The 26,803-nt window shown below is 39.2% G+C and overlaps 1 protein-coding gene across 1 annotated transcript in view; it reads left to right on the top strand.

Annotated features, from left to right (window-relative positions):
- Nucleotides 1-26,803, top strand: part of LOC132659304 (polypeptide N-acetylgalactosaminyltransferase-like 6) — a 648,338-nt gene that overhangs the window by 585,354 nt on the left and 36,181 nt on the right. The window contains exon 3 of the mRNA XM_060411050.1: nucleotides 13,745-13,883. Within this exon, the coding sequence (XP_060267033.1) occupies nucleotides 13,745-13,883 (139 nt within the window). The remainder of the gene's footprint in view (nucleotides 1-13,744; nucleotides 13,884-26,803) is intronic.

Here is a 26,803-nt window from a genome sequence, read left to right as displayed (position 1 = left end):
TGGTTATTTCCAGTTTGAAGCTATTGTAACTAAAACTATTATGAGCAGTCATGCACAGGTCTTTAAATGGACATATGCTCACTTTTTTCTTGTGAAACACCTAAGAGTGGAATGCCTAGATCATGTATTATATATGTACTTAAAGTTTTAGAAAACTGTCAAATTGTTCACCAAAGTGGTTTTTACCATTTTGTATTCCAGCAGCAAACATATAATGATTCCAGCGCTTCTGTATTCTTGCCTAAACGTCGTATGGCCATTCTTTTTAGTTTGGTGATTCTAATAGGCATGGGATAGCATGTCATTGTTTTTAATTGGTGCCATCCTGATGACAAATGATTGACTTAAAGCTGAGGGGTGCGTTTACATTTGCACTGAGTTGAGCTTTTTGGTTTTCTCCCTGCCCCTTGCCTCCTTCCCTCGATTTCTTTGTGTCATTGCTAGTGATGAATACCGGTATGATTTTAAAGCATTTTAATATGTCTGAGTAAAAGAGAGGGAGAGTTTTGTTATCATCTCATAGTTTACCATCTTCAAGAGGAAATTTTTCCAGTTTTTGACTATTACTCCGATTTGTAAGTATTTCTCTGTAAATACTCCATTCCTTTAGAAAAATTAGTGATTTATAGATGAGATGCAAGTTCTACTTCCTTGAATAAACCATAGCTGACACAATATCTGTAGATAAATCAGAGATTATGCTGCCTTCATAATAGAAGATCACTGTTTTTGAAGGAACATTCAGTAAAGAAAATGAAATTGTTCAAAATAAACAAGATATACAAACAGATATGAAAAATTCAGTACAGAATTTCAAAGATAAATTGACAAAATCTCCCTAACTAGTAGCACAAATGAAAATGAAAGAACAGAAGAGAAAAATAATTTTAAGAAATTGTATGACCAATTCAAAATGTCAAAGATTTCTTGACAACCAATCTTGAGTTATCACTTCCAGAATGGTTCAATCAGACAAGAAAAATTGCTTGAGTGAGGCATGGAATTAGAGAACTGAACATTCCAGGAAACATATCCACAGGATGAGAATAGTTTATTCCTTTTATAGTAATATATATATATATATATATATATATATATATATGGTTACCTAGATGTAATTAATCAGTTCCTAGTTAAATGAAGAAAGTATAATAAAATATATATGAAGAACAGTAGAAAATTTTATTATAAAGGTGGGAAGGCTGTCTGGTTACTTAAAATATAGACATTTCTGATATTAATGATGTGAACATAGTCTTTAAGACATTACTGTAAATCTAAGCAGTTTAACATGCCATTAAAATCTCTTCACTCAACAACATTACTAGAGTTATTGTTTGCATATTTCAGGTGTCTATGCCTTCTTTACGCCACATTTGTTGGAACAATGAGAAGTTTATGAAGCACAGACCACAGATAATTTTTCATTCCATCACTACAGTAATGGGAGAAAGAATCATTTATACTTTAGTGAGCTTTTTGGAAGTCTATTTTGGTTCCATAGAAATGTAAATCCACTCGTCTTGAAATTAGGACATGTATGTTAACATATAGTCCTTAGTGTGGAGTTACAGAAATCGCCTTCTTTTGTCCATTTAATAACCAAAGTTATCTCTTCACCACTCCCCCAACCACCCAGGCCAGACTGAGGATGTGATATTCATGCTGTTTTTGTTTTTGATGACAATAGCACATGTCATCATTTTCATCCCTTCATCCCTTCTCATGCATCCAGCTTCCTTAATAATCTGCTAAACAAGATTTCACTGGTTCTTCAGCCTCATGTAAAATTGTATTGTAAATGGCATATGCTTTAGAACGTATTTGTTGTCATTCATAATCAAAATTAATATGTTGTTTTGATGAAGAAACTATTTTCAATGTGACATATATCTATACTTATCACTCACTCAGTCTGAAAGCTGAGATCATTTCAGGTTCCTTGTTAATTGTTGTTGTTCAGTCACTCAGTCGTGCCCAACTATTTGTGACACCCCCCCCCCCATGGACTGCAGCACACAGGCTTCCTTGTCCTTTACCATCTCCTGGAGATTGCTCGAACTCATGTCCATTGAGTCAGTGATGCCATCCAACCATCTCGTCCTCTGTCTTCCCCTTCTTCTCCAACATTTAATCTTTCTCAGCATCAGGGTCTTTTCTAATGAGTAAACTGTTTGCATCAGGTGGCCAAAGTATTGGAGTTTCAACTTCGGCATCAGTCCTTCCAATGAATATTCAGGATTGATTACTTTTAGGATTGATTGGTTTGATCTCCCTACAGCCCAAGGGACTCTCAAGAGTCTTCTCCAACACCACAGTTGAAAAGCATCAGTTCTTTAGTGGTCAACCTTCTTTATGATCCATCTCTCATATCCATACATGACTACTGGGAAAGCCATAGCTTTGACTACACGGACCATTGTTGGCAAAGTAATGTCTCTGCTTTTAATACGCTGTCTAGGTTGGTCATAGATTTTCTTCCAAGGAGCAAGTGTCTTTTAATTTCATGGCTGCAGTCACCATCTGCAGTGATTTTGGAGCCCAAGAAAAGAAAGTCTATCACTGTTTCCGTTATTTCCCCATCTATTTGCCATGAAGTGATGGGACCAGATGCCATGATCTTCTTGTTTTGAATGTTCAGCTTTAAGTCAGCTTTTTCACTCTCCTCTTTCACTTTAATCAACAGGCTCTTCAGTTTCTCTTCACTTTCTGCCATGATGGTGGTTTCATCTGCATGTCTGAGGATATTGATTATTACTCCTGGCAGTCTTGATCCCAGCTTGTGCTTCATTCAGCCCAGCATTTCACATGATGTTAAACTGCATAGAAGTTAAATAAGGCTGTGAAAATATACACCCTTGATGTACTCCTTTCCCAGTTTGAAACCAGTTCATTGTCCCATGTCTGGTTCTAACTGTTGCTTCTAGACCTGCATACAGGTTTTGCAGGAGTCAAGTCAGATGGTCTGGTATTCCAATCTATTTTAAAAATTTTCCATAGTTTGTTGTGATCCACACAGTCAAAAGCTTTAGTATAATCATTGAAGCAGAAATAGATGTTTTCTGGAATTCTCTTTATTTTTCTTGTGAATATTTAACTAAAATAATTTTTTGAATTTATTTAGAATCACGGCCTCTATATTTTCCTTATTATGTAGTATAATGTAATTTCAGTTATTTCCTTAGGCTGTATATAATGTTACTATTAACAGATGATAATGTTAACTATGACTTTGTTGCCCAGATTTTATTTATTACAAGAAATACATTTCTGATAAGAATATACCCTCACACACACATCTTAGCTTCAGTTATGTTCTCTTTGCTAATCTTCCTTTCTCTCGCTGCTTTGATTCTAATTTACCTTTTTACCAGTGGTTTCTTTATTTTTTCTTTGCATTTTTTCCCACTCTTTGATGGGTTTGATCTCAACTTCTTCTCTGTATACTTCAAATGACATGGGCATGCAATTTGATCATGTTGCCTTATTTTTTTAGAAGAGATAAAAAATGTTCAAGCCATGGAACTCTGACAGTTTGTGAAAATTATACAAAGAAGAATGCTAACAGTTCAAGTCAGATGCTTTTGACAGTAATGTTATATTTAAAAATAAAAGGTTGTCACTTCCTGGGGAATTCACTGCATAGAAATTAAATCAAGCACTTCCCTGTAGAGGAGTGAGGATTGAAGGAGAGATAAGATGCAGAAATCTTATTGTATATGTTACACATACTTTCTGAACAAGACTTAGTCCTGCTTATCATTAGACCTTAAGGATTAAGAAAATTTTTATTTGTAACTGTGTAGGTAAAACCAGTGTGCACCAGTGATGAATTAAGTTAAATAAGCTTTTAAATGGTTGGGATGTTGAGGCAAAGTATTTCTTAACATAACTTCTCCTCTGTTGTCTGAAAACAATTTAGCTTTTCATGATAATTCAAAGAATAACTACACAATTAGGAAATAAAGCCTCTCCCCAAGATCATATTAAAGCTGAAAAATGATAGAACACTAAGACTTCTATATAAATGTGTCTCTTTTAGACATTGTTTTGTTGTTTAGTTGCTAAGTTGTGTCTGACTTCTTGTGACCCCATGGACTACAGCCCACCAGGCTACTCTGTCCATGGAATTCTCCAGGCAAGAATACTGGAGTGGGTTGCCATTTCCTTCTCCAGGGATCTTACTATAACCCAGGGATTGAACCCACATCTCCTGAATTGGCAGGCAGATTCTTTACCACCAAAAAACCTGGGAAGCATTTTAGACATAGGTGATTCTTAATTTCTTCCACAGCAAATCCTTATCAACAACATCAATTCATGTATATAGATTTATATCAGCTCTACTTTAAAGATCTGTGCTCAGAATGAATGTAAATACTTCTTGCTACTTAACTCCTTATAGGCTAAATCAAAATATAAGTAAGGTTTTTAATATAAAAAATACCCATATCTCTGGCAATTCTTCTTTTTAAAAATGAAGTTTCCATAGTCAGACAATGGAGATATAATTACAAACAATGAATGGTTATTATTAATATACGATTGCATTATTATTTTTAGGTAACCAAGTTTGTGTTAGTTTATTCTGTAACCAAATGTGTATAGTTTTAGTTTTCCCCAGCTGTGTACTCCTTTAACATTGTGGTAAGTATTCTAGGTATTTTACATTTCCAAATACACGTTTAACTCAGCTCATCTCACTACATAAAACATCCCAATCACACACACAATAACATTGCCACTAATAAGGAAGCAAGCACTCCCAAGATTTTAACTTGGATTACTTTATAGACTAGTGATTGGTCCCTTGAGAAAGGACCACTTAAAGATACCTCTTTCAATCCAAGATCATACTCTGTTACTCTGATTATTTAGCTGTCTATTAACTTCTTTAGTTCTTTTGGGCTGCAAAATCACTATAGATGGTGATTGCACACATGAAATTAAAAGGTGCTTACTCCTTGGAAGAAAAGTTATGACCAACCTAGATAGCATATTCAAAAGGAGAGACATTACTTTGGTGACTAAGGTCCGTCTACTCAAGGCTATGGTTTGTCCACTGGTCATGTATGGATGTGAGAGTTGGACTGTGAAGAAAGCTGAGCGCCGAAGAATTGATGCTTTTGAACTGTGGTGTTGGAGAAGACTCTTGAGAGTCCCTTGGACTGCAAGGGGATCCAACCAGTCCATTCTGAAGGAGATCAGCCCTGGGATTTCTTTGGAAGGAATGATGCTAAAGCTGAAAGTCCAGTACTTTGGCCACCTCGTGCGAAGAGTTGACTCACTGGAAAAGACTCTGATGCTTGAAGGGAATTGGGGACAGGAGGAGAAGGGACGACAGAGGATGAGATGGCTGGATGGCATCACTGACTCAATGGACATGAATCTGAGTGAACTCCGGGAGATGGTGATGGACAGGGAGGCCTGGCGTGCTGCGATTCATGGGGTTGCAAAGAGTCAGACACGCCTGAGCGACTGAACTGAACTGAACTTCTTTCAGCAAAGTTTCTTGTATTGTCAGTATGGGGAACAACCTTGGGCATATTTTGTTAGATTTATTCCTAGGCAATTGCTATTTTCATGTTATTTTAAAAAGTGTATTTCAAATTTGTTGTTAGTGCATTAAGAGTTGGTTCTATATTGACCTTTATCAGTAAAAATTGACAAAGTTACCTCAGTTTTCATAGTTTTCCAGTTTTGTCTCTTTTTTTGGTACACATTCATGTCATTTAAAATGAATTAGTCTTTATTCTTCCTTTACAGTATTTACAGCTCTTATTTCTTCTTAAAGACATTTCTCTTGATTGCTCCAGGTAGACAGGATCAAGATTGCAGATTGAGTAGAGTTAAAAACACTTGACATTTTCTTGTTTTCAGCCTCAGTGTGGAAAGTGTTCTGCTTCACCAATAATGTATGATATTTCCCACATTGTTCATGCGGTTACCCTTTGTTATATATTTAAAGTCCCCTTCTGCTCCTAGGTTACTGAAAGTTTCCATTATTGTTGAGTTTTATCAAATGATTTTTTTGGTAAATATTGAAATAATATGACCTATTCCTCAATGTGAGTTATATTGATGAATTTGAATGTTAAGTCAACATTGTATTGCTGGAATAAATCCCAATTGGTCATTATAAGCTGTCTTTTAAAATATTGGTAGATTCATTTTCTTAATCTTTTGTTACTTTTTTTTTAATCTATATTCCTGAGAGACATAGATCTGATATTTTCCTCTCCTGTAATACTCTTACCTGGTTTTGATATCAGGCTTATGCTGATACTCTAAAAAGATATTTTTAGAGTCTCTCTTTTCTAAAAATATTCCTATAAAGATGGCACTATTTCTCACTTTGACATTCGGAAAAATAAATTCATCAAGGAATCCATGTAGGTCTGGAGTTTTCCTTTTCATTTTAATGTAATGCCCTCAAGGTCTATTCACATTGTCTCAAATAGAAGGATTTCCTTCTTTCTGATAGGTGAAGAATAACCTGTTGTAAATGCTAATCAAAACAAGTTGGCAGAGAAGACGAATGTTCAGTGATATCACTTTATATATTAATGTAAAAATCCTTAGTCCATAGAGGAAGAGTGAAATGATGATAATGACTGGCTAGGGTTGAGGGAAATGGGGAGATATTGGTCAAACAATACAAACTGTGAATTGTAAGAGGAGTAAGTTCTGGAATCTTTTGTCACCTAAATAGTCCATTTTATTATTTCATGTTTTCCTTGGTTCGGTTTTGTGCTGTGCATTCCTACAAGGTTTTCAACTGTCACCCTAGAGATTCCAGTATGGATTATTGATTTATTACACTCTACTTTAGTTAGAACTTTTACCACTTTCAGAAAAATTCAAAACCAACAATTCACCACCTTTCCACCCATGCCTCCAACTCCAGCCATAACAAACCTTAGCTCGAATTCGCAGTCACACTTTATACTCTCAGGTCTCTGAACCACGCCTGTGACAATTCTGCCTGTTTACCTTTAGCCTTCCTTACCTCTGCTGAGAGGTCCCATATCATTGAGAGACACTCCTCATGCATTAATTAATTAAGTATATTCATTCATCTCCCCATGTATTCGTCTCACAGAAATGCTGTGGAGCAAGCCACGTGATCAGCACTGTACTAAGACTTATAGACTCGTAGACAGCAAGACATCATCCATCCCTCCAGGATCTCATGGGCAATCATACTGCTTTTCTAACCACAATGATCTGCTTTTTAAATTTTTTTCTGTTAAACATGATATTATAGGTAATAACTCTGATGTTCATCATTTAATCCCCAGCTCCTGCTCAGAGTAGTTGCTTAATATGTGATTTTGAATAAATACATGAGTATCTTTATTTCTTCCCTGGTGGCTCAGATGGTAAAGAATCTGCCTGCAATGCAGGAGACATGGGTTTGATCCCTGGGTCTGGAAGATCTCCTGGAGGAGGAAATAGCAATCCACTCTAGCATTCTTGCCTGGGAAATCCCATGCACAGGGGAGCCTGGTAGGCTGTACAGTCCATGGGGTCAAAAAGAGTCAGATATGACTGAGCGACAAACACTTTCACTTTCAATGAACCCAAATCTTATCACTTCCTTATCTGTATAAGACTCAAAAATGTTTATTAGATTATCTGCTATGTGGCAGAAACTCTTCCAGGTCCTGGGGATATTTGGAGACACAGAAGAAAGGCCCTACTTGCATGAAGCTTCTATCTCAATTGAAAGATTGCTGATGAACAGGCAAAAACATAAATGTAGAATAGCAAGCTATATGTAGTGTATATATATATATATATATATATGCAGATTTGGGATCTAGAGAGGGTGTGGAGCGCTGTGTATGATGGTTTAAGATGTGTTGATTATGAAAAACCTCTCCAAAAAAAATTAAATCTGATCAAAGGCTTGATTATATAGATTTTTAAATGAATTTTTATTGGAGTCTAGTTGCTTTATAATATTGTCTTAGTTTGCACTGTACAGCAGAATGAATCAGCCGTTTGTAAACATGTATCTCCCCTTCCTTTTGCGCTTCCCATTCAGGTCACCACAGAGCACTGAGTTTCCTGTGCTATACACACAGTAGGTTCTCATTAGTGATCTATTTTATACACAGTATCAATAGCATATATATGTCAATCCCAATCTCCCACCTCACCCCACCCACCCTTTCCCTCTCACTGTCCATGTATTTATTCTCTACATCAGCATCTTTATTTCTGCTTTGCAAATAACATCACTTGTACCATCATTTTCTAGATTCCACATATATGTGTTAATAGACAATATTTTGTTTTGGTCTTTCTGACTTTTCACTCCGTATGACAGTCTCTAGGCCCATTGGTGTCTCTGTAAATGGCACTATCTTGTTCTTTTCTCTGGGCGAGCATTATCCCATTGTATGTGTGTACTACATCTTTATCCGTTCATCTGTCAATGGGTATTTAGGTTCTTTCCATATCTTGACTAGTTTAAATAGGGTTGCTATGAACATTGGGAAGCCTATCTTTTCAAATTAGTTTTTCTCTTTTCAGATCTATGGCCAGAATTGGGATTGCTAGGTCATATGGCAATTCTGGAGAAGGCCATGGCACCCCACTCCAGTACTCTTGCCTGGAAAATCCCATGGACGGAGGAGCCCGTTAGGCTGCAGTCCATGGGGTCGCTAAGAGTCGGGCACGACTGAGCGACTTCACTTTCACTTTTCACTTCGTGCATTGGAGAAGGAAATGGCAACCCACTCCAGTGTTCTTGCCTGGAGAATCCCAGGGACAGGGGAGCCTGGTGGGCTGCCATCTATGAGGTCACACAGAGTCGTATGAAGTGACTTAGCAGCAGCAGCAGCATGGCAATTCTATTTTTACTTTTATATGTGGCATTTTAAAGCAAGAAAGAAAATGACAAATTATTCATTAAATGTCAATCCTATAACAGCCATTTGTTTAATGATAAAGTGAGGTTTTCCTCACATCTCACACCAGAACAAGTTCTAGATGGTTCAAAAATTTTAATGAATAAAACAAAACAAAATATTAGTGAAACAATTCATAAATGAATTTTTAAAATAATAGTACAGTTGCTGCTGCTGCTGCTGCTGCTGCTAAGTCACTTCAGTAGTGTCCGACTCTGTGCGATCCCACAGACGGCAGCCCACCAGGCTCTCCCATCCCTGGGATTCTCCAGGCAAGAACACTGGAGTGGGCTGCCATTTCCTTCTCCAATGCATGAAAGGGAAAAGTGAAAGTGAAGTCGCTCAGTTGTGTCCGACTCTTAGTGACCCCATGGACTGTAGCCCACCAGGCTCCTCTGTCCGTGGGATTTTCCAGGCAAGAGAACTGGAGTGAGGTGCCGTTGCCTTCTCCAAGCCTGCTGCTGCTGCTGCTAAGTCACTTCAGACATGTCCGACTCTGTGCAACCCCATAGACAGCAGCCCACCAGGCTCTCCTGTCCCTGGGATTCTCCAGGCAAGAACACTGGAGTGGGTTGCCATTTACTTCTCCAAATAGTACAGTTGGACCTGATTTATCTATAAATGTGATGTGTAAATAAAAAACTATGTAGAAAAGTAAAATCATCTGGATGGAAAAAAATCTTAGATTTATCTTGATCCACTCTGAGAATCCCTTGTAATTGATGCATTAAGCCATTGATATTCAAAGTGATTACTGGTATAGTTTTCATTAATCTCTACCATATTCATTGCTGTTTTCTGTTTGTCATCCTTGTTCCTTGTTTGCCTTATACTTCTCTGTCTTTTGTGCTTTGAACTGAGCATTTTATATGATACCATTTTTCTCCACTTCTTAGTATATGTTATGCTTCTTTTTTTTTTCAACTAAAGAAATTTATTTACTTTTTTTCTAGGTACACAGATGACAAAGCCAGTCTATGTCTGACGCAGGATGCAGCATGCTTGGGGCTGGTGCATGGGGATGACCCAGAAAGATGTTATGGGGAGGGAGGTGGGAGGGGGTTCATGTTTGGGAATGCATGTAAGAATTAAAGATTTTAAAATTTAAGAAAAAAAAAAAGTTTTGATACATAGGAAAAGCCTTCTGTCCAACTCTTTTTGCTAAATGAATCACAATAATTTTTACATCATCACAATAATTTTTAAAACACTACACAGCTTTCTTGGGCTGAAGTGATCACAAGAACATACTGATACTGGTATATTCCAGCTACTTACTTCTGAACTGTGGTGTTGGAGAAGACTCTTGAGAGTCCCTTGGATAGCAAGGAGATCCAAACAGTCCATCCTAAAGGAAATCAGTTCTGAATATTCATTGGGAAGACTGATGCTGAAGCTGAAACGCTAATACTTTGGCCACCTGATGCAAAAGAACTGACTCATTTGAAAAGACGCTGATGCTGGGAAAGATTGAAGGCAGGAGGAGAAGGGGACGACAGAGGATGAGATGGTTGGATCACATCACCGACTCCGTGGACATGAGTATGAGTAAACTCCAGGAGTTGGTGATGGACAGGGAGGCCTGCTGTGCTGCAGTCCATGGGGTCGTGAAGAGTCAGACACAACTGAGTGACTGAACTGAACTGAGCTGAACATTGTTTAAAAACAGCAATGGAGAAAAGTGTTATTTAAATATTGATTTCATATACAGAAAGTGAAATGTTGTTAACTTGCTTGACAGTTTCTTGTTTCTCTATCAGTTTTAAATTGAGATAACAGGGACTCAGATAGCTCTGCTTCTTTGTAACTTTTTTAGTGGTTGCCCTAGACTGTGCAGCGCATTTACAGCTAATGCAACTCCACTTATAAATAAAACTACAGCATTTTAAGAGGAGTGTTATACCTTAAAATCATAAAATGATCCTAATTTTTAATTCCTTTCTCCTATGTCTTGTATCATTGCTGTCCTCTGTTCCACTTTTCATAAGCATATGTGTGTCTATATAATGAACACAGAAATAATATAATATATAAACATATATAATCTATTACATTGCTAATATTCTACTTTGAACCAACTTCTATTAAGAATAAGAAAAATGAAAAGGCTTTATTTTTTATTTTACCTTCCTTTATTCTTTCTTCAATACTCTTGCTTTATGTAGATCCACGTTTATAACCTATATCATTGTCTTTCTCCTTATGGATCTTTTTAATGCTTCTCACAAGGCAGGTCTAATAGCAACAAATTCCTCCAATGTTTGTTTGTCTGAGATGGCCTTTATTTCTCCTTTATTTGAAGGGTGGTTTCACGGAGGATAGCGTTCTAGGTGGATAGGTTTTTTTTATTATTATTATCAATTCTTTAATTGTCAATATAATATTTCACTCCACTCTCTTCTTGCTTCTGTGGCTTCTGGAGAGAAGTTGGATAAAAGTTTATTTTTGTTCCTCTATAGGTTAAGAAGCTGTTCCTCTTGTTTTCTTTCAAGATTTTTTCTTTATCTTTGATTTTCTTTATTTTGAAAATGATATGCTTCAGTGTAGTGTTTTGGTAATTGGCCTGCAAGGTGTACCCTGATCTTCGAGGATTTATGGTTTGGAGTCTGATATTCATTCAGGGAAATTCTCTGTCATTGTTTTTTCAGATATTATCAGGTATCAATTTTCTCTCTTCTCCTGTTCGCATTGTATGTGCACATGTTTATATGGCCCATCTGTTCTTGCATGCTGTCTACTTTATCCATTAGATCCTTAGCATATTAATCATAGTTGTTTTCACCTCCTGGCCTGGTCATTCCACAATTCTTGCCATGTCTCATTCTGATGCTTGTTGTTGTTCAATCTTGAGTCATGTCCAACTCTTGGCAATGCTATGGATTGCACAGCACTCCAGGCTCCCATGTCCTCCACGGTCTCCCAGAGTTTGCTCAAATTCATATCCATTGAGTCGGTGATGCCATCCAACCATCTCATCCTCTGCTGCCTCCTTCTCTTCCTGCCTACAATCTTTCCTAGCATCAGTGTCTTTTCTAATGAGTCATCTCTTCCCATCAGGTGGCCAAAGTATTGGAGCTTCAGCTTCAGCATCAGTCCTTCCCTTGAATATTCAGGGTTCTTTCCTTTAGGATTGACTATTTTGATCTCTGATGAAACATGGTCCACTGGGATAGGGAATGTCAAACCATTTCAGTATTCTGGCCTCAAGAAGCTCAATTCTGATGCTTACTTTATTTAAATTGTGATTTTATTTTATTTATTTATTTATTTATTTGCCTTTTTGGCATGCCCTGTGATTTTTTTTGTTTGTTTGTTTTCCTTGAAAGTTGGATGTGATATACTTGGTAAAAGAAACTGCTATAAACATGCCTTTCATGATGTGATGTAGAGGTGTGTGGGAGGGCATTCAGGATTTTCCTCCCCACTTTGGTTGGGCAGGATATTTACCATGGGATCAAGTCAGGAATTCCCTTCTCTTAGGCCCGTTATGCTCAACAGGATACACCTGAGCAGGTGGACTCTGGTTAACTGGGTTGCCCAGAGGGCAGGCCTTGTTGATGGGAAGAACCAGGCATACTTCAAAATGGTTTCTTCTATCTTCCTCCTGCCAAGAACACAAGAGAATTTTTTTCTGATATCTACTCTGTGAGCTTTGTTGAGCTCCTGGAGATAAATAGCACAATAAAATTGGAGCCTCTCTTTGACTGAATCCTTGGAGACCTTTTACCTCTCAGGCTTGCCTGCTCTGAGTCTCCAGCAATTTGTCAGTTACAGTTCAGACTTCCTACCCTGGACAACTGGTTCCTGGCATTTCTGCTCAAGAATTCTTGCTCTGGTAAGCCTGGGCTCCTGTTTCCCCCATCTGTCTCTCCTGTCCTGTGTCTACTCCTCTCTTCTGCATCCAAAAAGTGTTGTTGAGTCTGTTCAGCTTTTTATCTGCTGTTAAGACAGAAAGGAACTTTCCAAGCTCCTTCCAGGCAAACCAGAAAACAGAAGCCTTAGATTTAAATGAAATGAACCTAGAAAATATTTACAACACAGATTCTTAATAAAGCTTTAGCAAACATAATATGTAAATTTCTCTTAAACGCAGATTGTCTTGTAAAATCTATGAAAATCTGTTTCAAAATGTAAGAAATACAGGTGATAAATATATGTAAATTAACTTTGTTATTATTTGACAGAAGGGAAATTAAAGTTTGAATAATCTGTATTTTTACCAGCAAATTTCAAAATATTCTATAATGCTTCTGGTGATGTTAGAAAACAATCTACTAACTCTAAAGATATTCTGGCAACTTTATTTGCAGGAATTATCCCCCCTCTTCCAAGTATACATATCTAGGAATCTTAAGCAAGCCAATATGTTTATTAAGATACTTACAAAATAGAAAGTTGAAAATAACCTAGAAATATACTTTGATCAAATACTACAAATTGAAAGGCCATGGAATAATATCAACCATCAGAAGTAAATGAAGTAATGCCTTTTTTTATTCAATTATGTTTGATAAAATCAAATTATAAGGCAGTATGTATATTATCAGTATATATATCTGCATAGAAATGTTTAAGCTCTTAGCTGTGGTTTTCGCTGAGAGGTGAGATTGTACTTTTTACTTCTGTGTTGCTTACTTTTTATTATGACTATGTTTCATTTCTCTAAATGAAATAAAATGATGATTTGATAAAATCTTGCTGCTGGAGTGTCTCTGGAGCCTAATAACAAGAGAGACTAAAGAAACACATTCACATCCTATTATCTGCTCTAGAAGTGGAAATGGTTTTTAGGTAGACACTAATCCCTTTTTCTTTTCTCCTGATAGGGAAAGGTGAACATGGAAAACCTTACCCCCTCACTGAGGAAGACCACGATGACTCAGCTTACAGGGAAAATGGTTTCAACATTTTCGTCAGCAACAACATTGCTCTAGAAAGGTCCCTGCCAGATATCCGGCACGCCAAGTAAGTCTCCACTCGCCCATGTGCAGGGTGGTGTCCCTTGTCTCTTTTGATTCATTATGTTTCATGTATATAATGGTGAGTTATACAATTAAAAACTTTACCTATTAATTTTATAGAAGCCATTTATATTCCATTATTTTATATATGCTTTGGGGTTTAGGGGGTTTTATTGAGGTGGCACCCCACTCCAGTACTCTTGCCTGGAAAATCCGATGGATGGAGGAGCCTGGTAGGCTGCAGTCCATGGAGTCGCTAAGAGTCAGACACGACTGAGTGACTTCACTTTCACTTTTCACTTTCACACATTGGAGAAGGCAATGGCAACCCACTCCAGTGTTCTTGCCTGGAGAATCCCAGGGATGGAGGAGCCTGGTGGGCTGCCATCTATGGGGTCGCACAGAGTCGGACACGACGGAAGTGACTTAGCAGCAGCAGCAGCAGAGAGTTTACAATGTTGTGTTAGCTTCAGATGTATGTGTATGTATATATGACTGAATTACTTTGCTGTGACATCATGGAATTGAGTTTGAGCAAACTCCAGGAGACAGTGAATGACAGAGAAGTCTAATGTGCTAGAGTCCATGGGGTCTGAAAACAGTCAGACATGACTCAGCAACTAAACCACAAATGGTCTATATATATATACGTATAGCTTCAGATGGATAGCATATATTTATATGATGAGTTACTTTGCTATACATCTATACATATACATCTATCTATCTGTATACTATTTTTCAGATTCTTTTTCTTAACGAAACTTATAGTTACCAAAGGGGAAAGAGTGTAGAGGGATAAATTAGGAGTTAGTGCTATATACATTACCATATATAAAACAGACAACCAACGTAATCTTAGGTATTTTTTATTTAACCTGAAACAGCCTCTAAAATTCCAAAAGATTAACTCTTGATGCTCAGAAGCTTAATACCCATTTTCATTATTGAGTCGCTGATATGATCTACATTTAAATTGAAATGTTTTCAGATGACATCTGTACCTTTGCCTTTGATCACATAGATTATGAAGTGCTCATTTTTCTTAGGGATTAGTGCTGTTAGAACTGTCTGCCTGTGCATGCCTTGGACTGACTGCATTCTCATGTCAGCTGTTATCAGGCCATTATTGTTACGTTTTTTATAGAAAATGCCTGAAGTGAACACATCCATCATCTCAAGGGAATGGTTGGTTACTCCCATCACTTAGGAATTGCTTGTGGCTTGTCAGCTGAACAGTGCATTCAGCTTTTACTGAATTGAAGCTAAATATTAGAATCGAATGGAAACAAGAAGACTATTACCTACAGTTGGAGGAAAGCCTTCTCTCTGTCCACCCTTGGCTAATCCTGGCCTTGCTTAGTGTACCTTTTTTCTCAGTGCAATTCAGTTCAGTAGCTCAGTTGTATCCGACTCTGCGACCCCATGAATCACAGCACGCCAGGCCTCCGTGTCCATCATCAATTCCCGGAGTTCACTCATACTCACATCCATCGAGTCAGTGATGCCATCCGGCCATCTCATCCTCTGTCGTCCCCTTTTCTTCCTGCCCCCAATCCCTCCCAGCATCAGAGTCTTTTCCAGTGAGTCAACTCTTTGCATGAGGTGGCCAAAGTACTACTGGAGTTTCAGCTTTAGCATCAGTTCTTCCAACGAATACCCAGGGCTGATCTCCTTTAGAATGGACTGGTTGGATCTCCTTGCAGTGCAAAGGACTCTCAAGAGTCTTCTCCAACACCACAGTTCAAAAGCATCAATTCTTTGATGCTCAGCCTTCTTCACAGTCCAACTCTCACATCCATACATGACCACTGGAAAAACCATAGCCTTGACTACACGGATCTTTCTTGGCAAAGTAATGTCTCTGCTTTTGAATATGCTATCTAGGTTGGTCATAACTTTTCTTCCACGGAGTAAGCGTCTTTTAATTTCATGGCTGCAGTCACCATCTACAGTGATTTTGGAGCCCAAAAAAAAAATAAAGTCTGCCACTGATTCCACTGTTTCCCCATCTATTTCCCATGAAGTGATGGGACCAAATGCCATGATCTTCGTTTTCTGAATGCTGAGCTTTAAGCCAACATTTTAACTCTTCTCTTTCACTTTCATCGAGGGGTTTTTAGTTCCTCTTCACTTTCTGCCATAAGGGTGGTATCATCTGCATATTTGAGGTTATTGATATTTCTTCCGGCAATCTTAATTCCAGCTGTGCTTCTTCCAGCCCAGCGTTTCTCATGATGTACTCTGCATATAAGCTAAATAAGCAGGGTGACAATATACAGCCTTGACATACTCCTTTTCCTATTTGGAACCAGTCTGTTTTTCCATGTCCAGTTCTAACTGTTGCTTCCTGACCTGCATACAGATTTCTCAAGAGGGAGGTCAGGTGGTCTGGTATTCCCATCTCTCTCAGAATTTTCCACAGTTTATTGTGATCCACACAGTCAAAGGCTTTGGCATAGTCAATAAAGCAGAAATAGATGTTTTTCTGGAAATCTCTTGCTTTTTCCTTGATCCAGTGGATGTTGGCAATTTGATCTCTGGATCCTCTGCCTTTTCTAAAACCAGCTTGAACATCTGGAAATTCACGGTTCATGTACTGCTGAAGCCTGGCTTGGAGATTTTTGAGCCTTTCTTTACTAGCGTGTGAGATGAGTGCAATTGTGCAGTAGTTTGAGCATTCTTTGGCATTGCCTTTCTTTGGGATTGGAATGAAAACTGACCTTTTCCAGTCCTGTGGCCACTCCTGAGTGTTCCAAATTTGGTGGCATATTGAGTATAGCACTTTCACAGCATCATCTTTCAGGATTTGAAATAGCTCAACTGGAATTCCATCACCTCCGCTAGCTGAGTTCATAGTGATGCTTTCTAAGGCCCACTTAACTTCACATTTCAGGATGTCTAGCTCTAGGTGAGTGATCATACCATCGTGATTATCTGGGTTGTGAAGATCTTTTTTGTACACTTCTTTTGTGTATTCTTGCCACCTCTTCTGCTTCTGTAAGGTCCAGACCATTTCTGTCCTTTATCGAGCCCATCTTTGCATGAAATGTTCCCTGGTATCTCTAATTTTCCTGAAGAGATCTCTAGTGTTCCCCATTCTGTTGTTTTCCTCTATTTCTTTGCATTGATTGTAGAGGAAGGCTTTATTATCTCTTCTTCCTATTCTTTGGAACTCTGCATTCAGATGCTTGTATCTTTCCTTTTCTCCTTTGCTTTTCGCTTCTCTTTTTTTCACAGCTATTTGTAAGGCCTCCCCAGAAAGCCATTTTGCATTTTTGCATTTCTTTTCCATGGGGATGATCTTGATCCCTGTCTGCTGTACAGTGTCACGAACCTCATTCCATAGTTCATCAGGCACTCTATCTATCAGATCTAGTCCCTTAAATCTCTATCTCACTTCCACTGTATAATCAGAAGGGATTTAATTTAGGTTATGCATGAATGGTCTAGCAGTTTTCCCTACTTTCTTCAATTTGAGTCTGAATTTGGCAATAAGGAGTTCATGATCTGAGCCACAGTCAGCTCCTGGTCTTATTTTGTTGACTGTATAGAGCTTCTCCATCTTTGGCTGCAAAGAATATAATCAATCTGATTTTGGTGTTGACCAGCTGGTGATGTCCATGTGTAGAGTCTTCTCTTGTGTTGTTGGAAGAGGGTGTTTGCTATGACCAGTGCATTTTCTTGGCAAAACTGTATTAGCCTTTATCCTGCTTCATTCCACATTCCAAGGCCAAATTTGCCTGTTACTCCAGGTGTTTCTTGAGTTCCTACTTTTGCATTCCAGTCCCCTATAATGAAAAGGACAGCTTTTTGGGATGTTAGTTCTAAAAGAGTGCTGTGCACTCTTGTAGATCTTCATAGGACCGTTCAACTTCAGCTTCTTTAGCGTTACTGGTTGGGACATAGACTTGGATAACTGTGATATTGAATGGTTTGCCTTGGAAACAAACAGAGATCATTTTGTTGTTTTTGAGATTGCATCCAAGTACTGCATTTCGGACTCTTTTGTTGACCATGATGGCTACTGCATTTCTTCTATGGGATTCCTGCCCACAGTAGTAGATATAATGGTCATCTGAATTAAATTCACCCCGCTCACTGATTCCTAGAATGTCAGTGTTCACCCTTGCCATCTCCTGTTTGACCACTTCCAATTTGCCTTGATTCATGGACCTGACATTCCAGGTTCCTATGCAATATTGCTCTTTACAGCATCGGACCTTGCTTCTATCACCAGTCACATCCACTGCTGGGTATTGTTTTTGCTTTGGCTCCATCCTTTCATTCTTTGTGGAGTTATTTCTCTACTGATCTCCAGTAGCATATTGGGCACCTACTGACCTGGGGAGTTCCTCTTTCAGTGTCCTATCATTTTGCCTTTTCATACTGTTCCTGGGGTTCTCAAGGCAAGAATACTGCAGTGGCTTGCCATTCCCTTCTCCAGTGGACCACATTCTGTCAGACCTCTCCACCATGACCCGCCCGTCTTGGTTTGCCCGCGGGCGTGGCTTAGCTTCATTGAGTTAGACAAGGCTGTGGTCCTAGTGTGATTAGATTGACTAGTTTTCTGTGGTTATGGTTTCAGTGTTTCTGCCCTCTGATGCCCTCTTACAACACCTACCATCTTACTTGGGTTTCTCTTACCTTGGGCATGGAGTATCTCTTCACGGCTGCTCCAGCAAAGTGCAGCCACTGCTCCTTACCTTGGGTGAGGGGTATCTCCTCACCACCGCCCTTCCTAACCTTGAATGTGGAATAGCTCCTCTAGGCCCTCCTGCGCCCACACAGCCACCACTTCTTGGACGTGGGGTTGCTCCTCCTGGCCGCTGGCCCTGGCCTCGGGCTGGGGTTTGCTCCTCTTGGCTGTTCCTGCACCATCGCAGCCTGGCACTCTCGGCTGCTGCCCCTGACCTCGGATGTGGGGTAGCTCCTTTTGGCCAAGCGTGCCATCGCAGCCCCCCACACTCGTGCACCGTCGCAGCCCCCAGCACTTTTTTCAGTCTGTTATGATTTTCTTTTCTAGCATATGCAATGCCCAAAGTATGCCAAGAACATGAATGTGATCAGAATTTGGAGCAGTGGTATTGTCCTGCATACTTGATGAATCTATCCAACTAATATATTGACCTCAGCATTTCATCCTCCTTTAGAAACACTGGTGTGAAAGAAAGAAAATCAGAGAAGATTAAGGGCATGCTTAGCACTAGGACTCTAAATTAAACCAGTAGCATACATTAAATAAAGCTTTGTGCAAAAGCAGTTAGCCCTTTAGGAACAAAAAATCAGTAAATTCTGATTTAGCCAACTGTTTGTTAGTTGCTTTGCTATATTGTGTCTTTATAAATTTTATTTTAAAATATAAAAACTTAACAGTTTTCTCCTTCAGTTTTATGTGAATTTACATTTTCTAATATGGTTAACCAAAGGATTCATGTGAAGAAAAAATTAAATTTCCCCTAAACTGAATGCTTTATGTATTGTCTAGCCCTTTTATCTAGCAAAATTATTCCCTTGTCACCTGAAATTATCTATGGTAATTTCTACTGACCAAGAATGTTTCTAGTTATGAGAAATTTTAATACCTAATTGCGCACCATCAAAGATGCATTAAATTGCATTGTTGGCATAATATCCTCAGAGCATAATTTCCATCCACCTCCTCCCCCGCCCCCACACTTCCAATCTTTTTATGTTTATGCAAGTGGAAAAATTTGCAGATGGAAACAGTGTAGAAAATCATTGAAGTCAAAAGAAAGTTGATATTCTCATTCTTTGCATACACTGTATTTTTAGGGTAACTACTACCTTTTGAAAAGAGACATTCCTAGGCAATAATGAGGAACAAAATGGAAAAATGGAAAGCAGGACATTTTGAAAATTTTATCAGAACTACTAAGCTTACAGTATTGGAAGGTAGTTTTTAAATGTTAGGGATAAAGAATGTAGCCAAAACATGCTGTGTGGTGCTATTCTTATTTCCTGAGGCTTGAATGTCTAATAGGACAGTAATCTAGTAAAATAATAACAAAAAGGGAAAACAAACAATGTAAACAAAAGATTGCAGAAGCATGCCAGGCAAACATTAATAGTGAAATACCAGGAGTGCTCATCTCCTTGCTCAGTCCTGTGCCTGACTCTCACCTAGGCAGGAAGGGAGGTGAGATGCCGCCCCTGGTTTTGTCAAAGTACCACCTGCTGGAATCTGGAAACCAAACAAAGTCTTACAGGGATCCCACTGTTTAAAGTCCTGTGCTTTTGACCTTGGCTATGCTTCTCAAAATACAGGGACAGATAACTACAAGAGCACGCAACGCAACTCTATCCTATAAATGTAAAAGCAGCTAGACACAGATTCCAGTGTTTTCAATTCAACAAAGCTATAGGTAATGGACCATAGCTTGTTTGTATGGACAGAATCTATGGAAGAGAATGCAGAATCTGTATGACTTTTCTAGTCAAATAGAACAGGTCTAACAAACCGCCTTTGCAGTCAACCAATTCCAACTACTGGCTGAGTTTATCCAACTACTCAGAGTTTATTTTTTGTATGTCTTAGGATTTTGCAATGCAAAATTTCAGGGAATACTGTCTTGCAATTTTGTTGAACCAGATCTTCATTCCAAAACACATCATTGTGGTTCTCGATCCACTGTTCTACACTATAGATCACTCTCTGTGCTTTGTTCTATTCATGCTATGTTCTCAAAAAAATTCATAATTCTAGGTGTTGTGACATGCATAGTGCACAAATCTAGTGTACTGTGAAAACTAAAACTATTTAGAACATGAATTATAACAGAAATCCCAATCCAGACAGCACTATTATTTGTCCTGTTATTTACTTCTTCACTAGCATAAAACTGAACATATTCTTTGGCATCATTGTTTCATTAAGCCAGTAATCAGTTTAGTTCAGTCACTCAGTCATGTCTGACTCTTTGCGACACCATGGACTGCAGCATGCCAGGCCTCCCTGTCCATCAACAACTCCTGGAGTTCACCCAAACTCATGTCCATCAAGTCAGTGATGCCATCCAACCATCTCATCCTCTGTTGTCCCCTTCTCCTCCTGCCTTCAATCTTTTTCAGCATCAGGGTCTTTTCCAGTGAGTCAGTTCTTTGCATCAAGTGGCCAAAGTATTGGAGCTTCAGCTTCAGCATCAGTCCTTCCAATGAATATTCAGGACTGATTTCCTTTAGGATGGACTGGTTGGATCTCCTTGCAGTCCAAGGGACTCTCAAGAGTCTTCTCCCTCACCACAGTTCAAAAGCATCAATTCTTTGACACTCAGCTTTCTTTATGATCTAACTCTCACATCTATACATGACTACTGGAAAAACCATAGCTTTGACTAGACAGACCTTTGTTGGCAAAGCAATGTCTCTGCTGTTTAATATGCCGTCTAGGTCTGTCATAGCATTTCTTCCAAGAATCAAGCACCTTTTAATTTCACGGCTGCAGTCACCATCTTCAGTGAATTTGGAGCCCCCAAAAATAAAGTCTGTCACTGTTTCCATTGTTTCCGCATATATTTGCCATCAAGTGATGGGACCAGATGCCATGATCTTCATTTTTTGAATGTTAAGCCAGCTTTTTCACTCTCCTCTTTCATCTCCATCAAGAGGCTCTTTAGTTCCTCTTTGGTTTCTACCAAAAGGGTCATGTAATCTGCGTACCTGAGGTTATTGATATTTCTCCCAGCAATCTTGATTCCACCTTGTGCTTCATCCAGCCTGGCATTTCACATGATGTACTCTGCATATGTTAAATAAGCAGGGTGACAATATACAGCCTTGTTGTACTCCTTCTCCAATTTAAAATCAGTCTGCTTTCCCCATGCCTGGTTCTAACTGTTGCTTCTTGATCTGTACTTGGGATCAATCTGAGAGAAACCTGAGTTTCTCCTGTCATTAGAGCATTTTCCCACTGTATCTAAAGCAATGTCCATAAGAACTTTACTATGAGAGCTTCTGCATGGCATATAGCAGTCACTGGCTGGCCTGGCTTCATTTTACAGACTCCTGTTTCTCTCCACCTGTATGATATAGCAGTATAATCTGCTATATATTGGAGTGTAGCAGATTAACAAATGTTTGACATTTTCAGGTGCATAATGGAGGGCCATATGTGTGTATCGATTCCCCCCAAATGCCTCTCCCATCTAGATTGCCACATAACATTGAGCAGAGTTCCATGTGATACAGTAGGTCCTTGTTGGTTATCCATTTCAAACATAACAGTCTGTCCATGTCCATCCCAAATTCCCTAACTATCCCTTCTCCTGGTCTTTGCCCCCTGGCAACCATATTGCTACCTGTATTTTGATTGTGCATTTCCTTTTTTATTCAGTAATCCATTGGGATGTCACAACTTTACATGGTATAGAACATCTTATTTTGACTCTAAAACATACATTTAGAGTACACAGTACATATAAAATAAGGAAAAAGGCAGTCAAGGAAGGATGACCTGCATAGGAAAGAAACTTATAAACTTATACATGAGTTAATTGTTAGCAAGATAAAATTGAAGAATATTTAAGCAAATATTACTCTCTGTATATGAATGTGTGTGTTAGCAGTTACCACAAGTCTTCCAAACCATGCTAAAATTAATGTATGTCACAAGAAATTACATGTGAGGGAAGAGGAAGTACATCAGATTAGGATACATGGTGTGTTAGTTGCTCAGTCATGTCTGACTCCTTGTGACCCCAGGGACTGTAGCCCACCAGGCTCCTCTGTCCATGGGATTTCCCAAGCAAGAATTCCAGGGTGGGTCGCCATTTCTCCAGAAGTCTCCCTGACCCAGGGATCAAACTCAGGTCTCCTGCATTGCAGGCAGATTCTTTACCATCTGAGCCACCAGAGAACACATATACAGTCAGGAGGTATAATAGGAGAGTTGAGGTCAGCTTTGCAGAGAATTCAGGTAAATGCATCATTGATGTAAGGTTTCATTTCTTCTTGCTGTGATGAAAATATCATGATACACATTCCACGTGCATCCACATTAATTATAGTGCACTTATAATGTGCCTGAGTAGACGAGATATTTTTGAATTAAAGTAGTTCTACTCTGAGGCTTCCCAGATGGCTTAGCAGTAAACAATTCACCTGCCAATGCAGGAGACATGGGTTTGACCTATAGCTCAGGAAGATCCCCTGGAGGAGGGCATGGCAACCCACTGCAGTATTCTTGCCTAGAAAATCGCATAGACAGAGGAGCCTGGCAGGCTCCATGGGGTTGCAAAGAGTCAGACACAACTGAGCGACTGAGCATTCATACATGCATATCGTTCTACTTAATTGTGTCTTTCCGTTTCCTTTAACCTCTATGTCAAGATAAGGAGGTTTTGGCTTCCTGCCTTTGAAAACAAGCAAGATACTGGATTTGAAGAGAAAATTCTGAGAGATCGCATCTCTTGAGAAAACTTAGAGGAATTTTTACAACTTCTTGTCATGGTATCGTAGTGTGATTGCTTTCAGCAGTGTTTGTGTCAGGCTTCCTGTCCTAACTGTGTCCCCCGTATAATTTCAGAACCAGTGGAGAGACTGTCCCAGAAATGGTTTGCAAGTAAACTGTTATCTTTATTACTGACTGGACTTATTGGTGGGTGTGGTTTAGACCTGGGAGAAGTACAATTCCTAACACCAAATTCCAGAAGGAGGTGCATTCAGCCTTCCAGTCACTGACATTGTTGACAACCCCAGGACAATTGTGAGTTTCCCTGGTGGCTCAGTGGTAAAGAATCTGCCTACAATGCAAGAGACCTGGGGTTGATCTCTGGGTCAGGAAGATTCCCCTGAAGGAGGGCATGGCAACCCACTACAGTATTCTTGCCTGAATGATCCCTTGGACAGAGGAGCCTGGTGGACTACGGTCCATGGGGTCGCACAGAGTTGGACACCGCTGAGCACAGATGACAGTGGTAAAGCTTAGAGCCTCAGGGGCAGAAAGAGATGTCTGCTCTGTGCACCACAGCGGGTTCCCATGCAGAAAACTGAAGCAGAAGCTGAACCAAGCATAAGAAGCAGAAGCTGAGCCAAGCATAAGATCCATAACTCCAACTCAGCCATCATGTGACTTTCCTTCTCCCAGAGGGGATGTGTGGGAGGACGGAGAGAGGCTGGGTACTTCTCTAACAGCTGGGACCATTTATGGAGGGAAACGGCCTCCCCCTCCCCTGGATGACCTGGGCACAGCGTTGATCAATACTTTGTATACAAGAAGAAAGGTCGTTTCTCCATATATACATATTTTGAATAATTTATGTGCATCATAATGACTGAAAAGTTAAATATCTTGACTTGGACTGTGATGCTGAACCAAGCAATGGTCATTTTGAGTTTCTACATACCCAGTTTATTAACAGGGTGCTAGCTGTTTTTTTCTAAGTGAGTATTTAAGATATTTAAAATTGGTGCCAGGTTTACTATGATCTATTCAGTTATTTCTTTTTCTTCTGATGGTTATCCCTCTGATTCCCTTCCTTTTCCATTCATATCATGAGGAGATAAAATATAAAGAGATCAAGTGAATTACAATTTGAAAATATAAATTGTAAATATAATTAAATTTTGTGAGTCAACTTTAAGTTTATTTTATTGCTGTTTAGGCACTATTCTGACTCTTTGCAATCCCATGAACTGCAGCATGCCAGGCTTCCCTGTCCTTCATTATCTCTCAGAGTTGCTCAGACTCATGTCCTTTGAGTCAGTGATGCCATCTAACCATCTCATCCTCTATTGTCCCCTTCTCCTCCTGCCCTCAATCTTTCCTAGCATCAGGGTCTGTTAAAATGAGCAGGGTCTTCACATCAGGTGGCCAATATATTGGAGCTTCAGTTTCGACATCAGTCCTTCCAATGAATATTCAGGGTTGACTTCCTTTAGGATTGACTAGCTTGATCTCTTTGCAGTCCAAGGGACTCTCAAGAGTCTTCTTGAGTTTATTAGGAACAATAATTATGTGTGTCCAGTTTACTGTAACTATAGTGCAGTAAATGTGATAGAATGATATTTAATTTCACATGAAATGGAAAAATATGATTTGGCTGCTGTAACTCTGAGCTATTGAATTCTAGAATTTATTCACAGAGACATTTGAGGTTAACCATACAACACTGTGCAAGGATTTTCTTAAAATTTCTGAGATTCAAGGCTACTTAAAAATTGGGGAGTTGTTGACAAATATGTAAGATCAGGTAACCATCACTAAAATTGAGACATCAAACATTTCAGTCACCCCCAAAGTTCCCCATGTCCCCTTTGCAAGAAATCTCCCCTTCCTCTAGCCCTCAACCAGCAGTGATCTGACTTCTGTTCCTAAATTTTTGCGTTTTCCAGAATATTCTACAAATAGAATCATGCAGCATGTAGCTTTTTGAGCCTGGTATCTTTCATTTAGCACAGTGTCTTTGAGATTAATCCCTGTTGTTGCACATATCAGTAGTTTGTCCCTTTATTTCTGAGTAAAATCCTGTCATATGGATTGTTACCTATTCACCAGTCCATGAACATTTGGTCTGCTTCCAGTTTGAGGCTATGATGAATAAAGCTACTGTGAACATTCACATTCAAAAGAAAAACTGAGAAGGCACTGGCTTCCTTTCATGTTTTCATTTGATTTATTCGTGAAGTTGATTGTTTTCTTTCAACAAGTTGACAACTGAATTCTGAAGCAAGCTACGCTAAAGGAGTTGTGCCCTCCAATCACATGAAAGCGTTGTCACCAGAGAGGCAGGAAATGTGTCCTTTGAATCAAATGCTACTCTAGCCTAGGGTGTGTCCAAACATGATTGGAAAAAGAAAAAAAAAAAAAAGAACAATTTATCATAAGTAGCATATTGAGACAGGAATGACCAGGATCAGCAGATAGGAAATAACGTTTCAAAATGGTCATTCGGTTTTGTTTGATTGCACTTCACTTTTTAAACATTAATTTCTATTGGGCTTCTCTGGTGACTCCATGCTAAAGAACATGCCTGCCAGTGCAGGAGATGTGATTCCGATCCCTGATCTTGTAACATCCCCTGGAGAAGGAAATGGCAATCCACGCTAGTATTCTTGCCTGGGAAATCCCATGGATAGGGGAGCCTGAAGGGCTGCAGTCCATGGGGTTGCAAAGAGTCCTATACAACTTCGAAACTGAACAACAACATAGTTGCTTTTTAAAGTTGTGTTAGCTTCTGCTGTACAGCAAAGTGAATCAGCCGTATGTATACATATATTCCATCTTTATTGAGTTTCCTTCCCATTCAGGTCACCAAGGGACACCAAGTGGGGCTCGCTGCGCTCTGCAGTAGGTTCTCATTAGTTACCTGTTTTATACACAGTACCAATAGTTCGTATTTGTCAATCCCGACCTCCCAATTCATCCCACCCCACTTCCCTCTTGCATCTCCATGTGTTTGTTTCCTAACCCCTCTCTGTGACTCTATTTCTGTCAAAGTGTTATTCAGTTTTGAATAACTGAATAATTACCTGGTGGTTCAGCTGGTAATGTGGGAGACCTGGGTTTGATCCCTGGGTCGGGAAAATCCCCTGGAGAAGGGAACAGCTACCCACTCCAGTATTCTGGCCTGGAGAATTCTATGGACTGTGTAGTCCATGGGGTTGCAAAGAGTAGTACACAAGTGAGCGACTTTCATTTTAACTGTAAATTCTGATAGCGGCCTCATGGAAACTAATGTAGCTATTAGCACATTAGTGTGTTTCTAAGGGTCATGAAAGAAAAGCCATGCTAGAATAACAGTGAAAATGCACACAAGGATCTCTTCCACTGAATAAAGCCTGAAAGACATGGCAGAGTTTTTATCAGTGTAACTGACGATGTTACAGTGTTGAAGTGAAATCCTCCAGGGAGAGGAAACAGTTGAAGAGTTGTCAGACATTTAATCTTTGGAGTGAATGACAGCT

This window comes from Ovis aries, chromosome 2 (genome assembly GCF_016772045.2).
Source record: "Ovis aries strain OAR_USU_Benz2616 breed Rambouillet chromosome 2, ARS-UI_Ramb_v3.0, whole genome shotgun sequence".
In the NCBI taxonomy this organism is placed as follows: Eukaryota; Metazoa; Chordata; class Mammalia; order Artiodactyla; family Bovidae; genus Ovis; species Ovis aries.
Note: the sequence above shows the minus strand (reverse complement) of the source record. Positions and strands in the feature narration are given on the sequence as shown.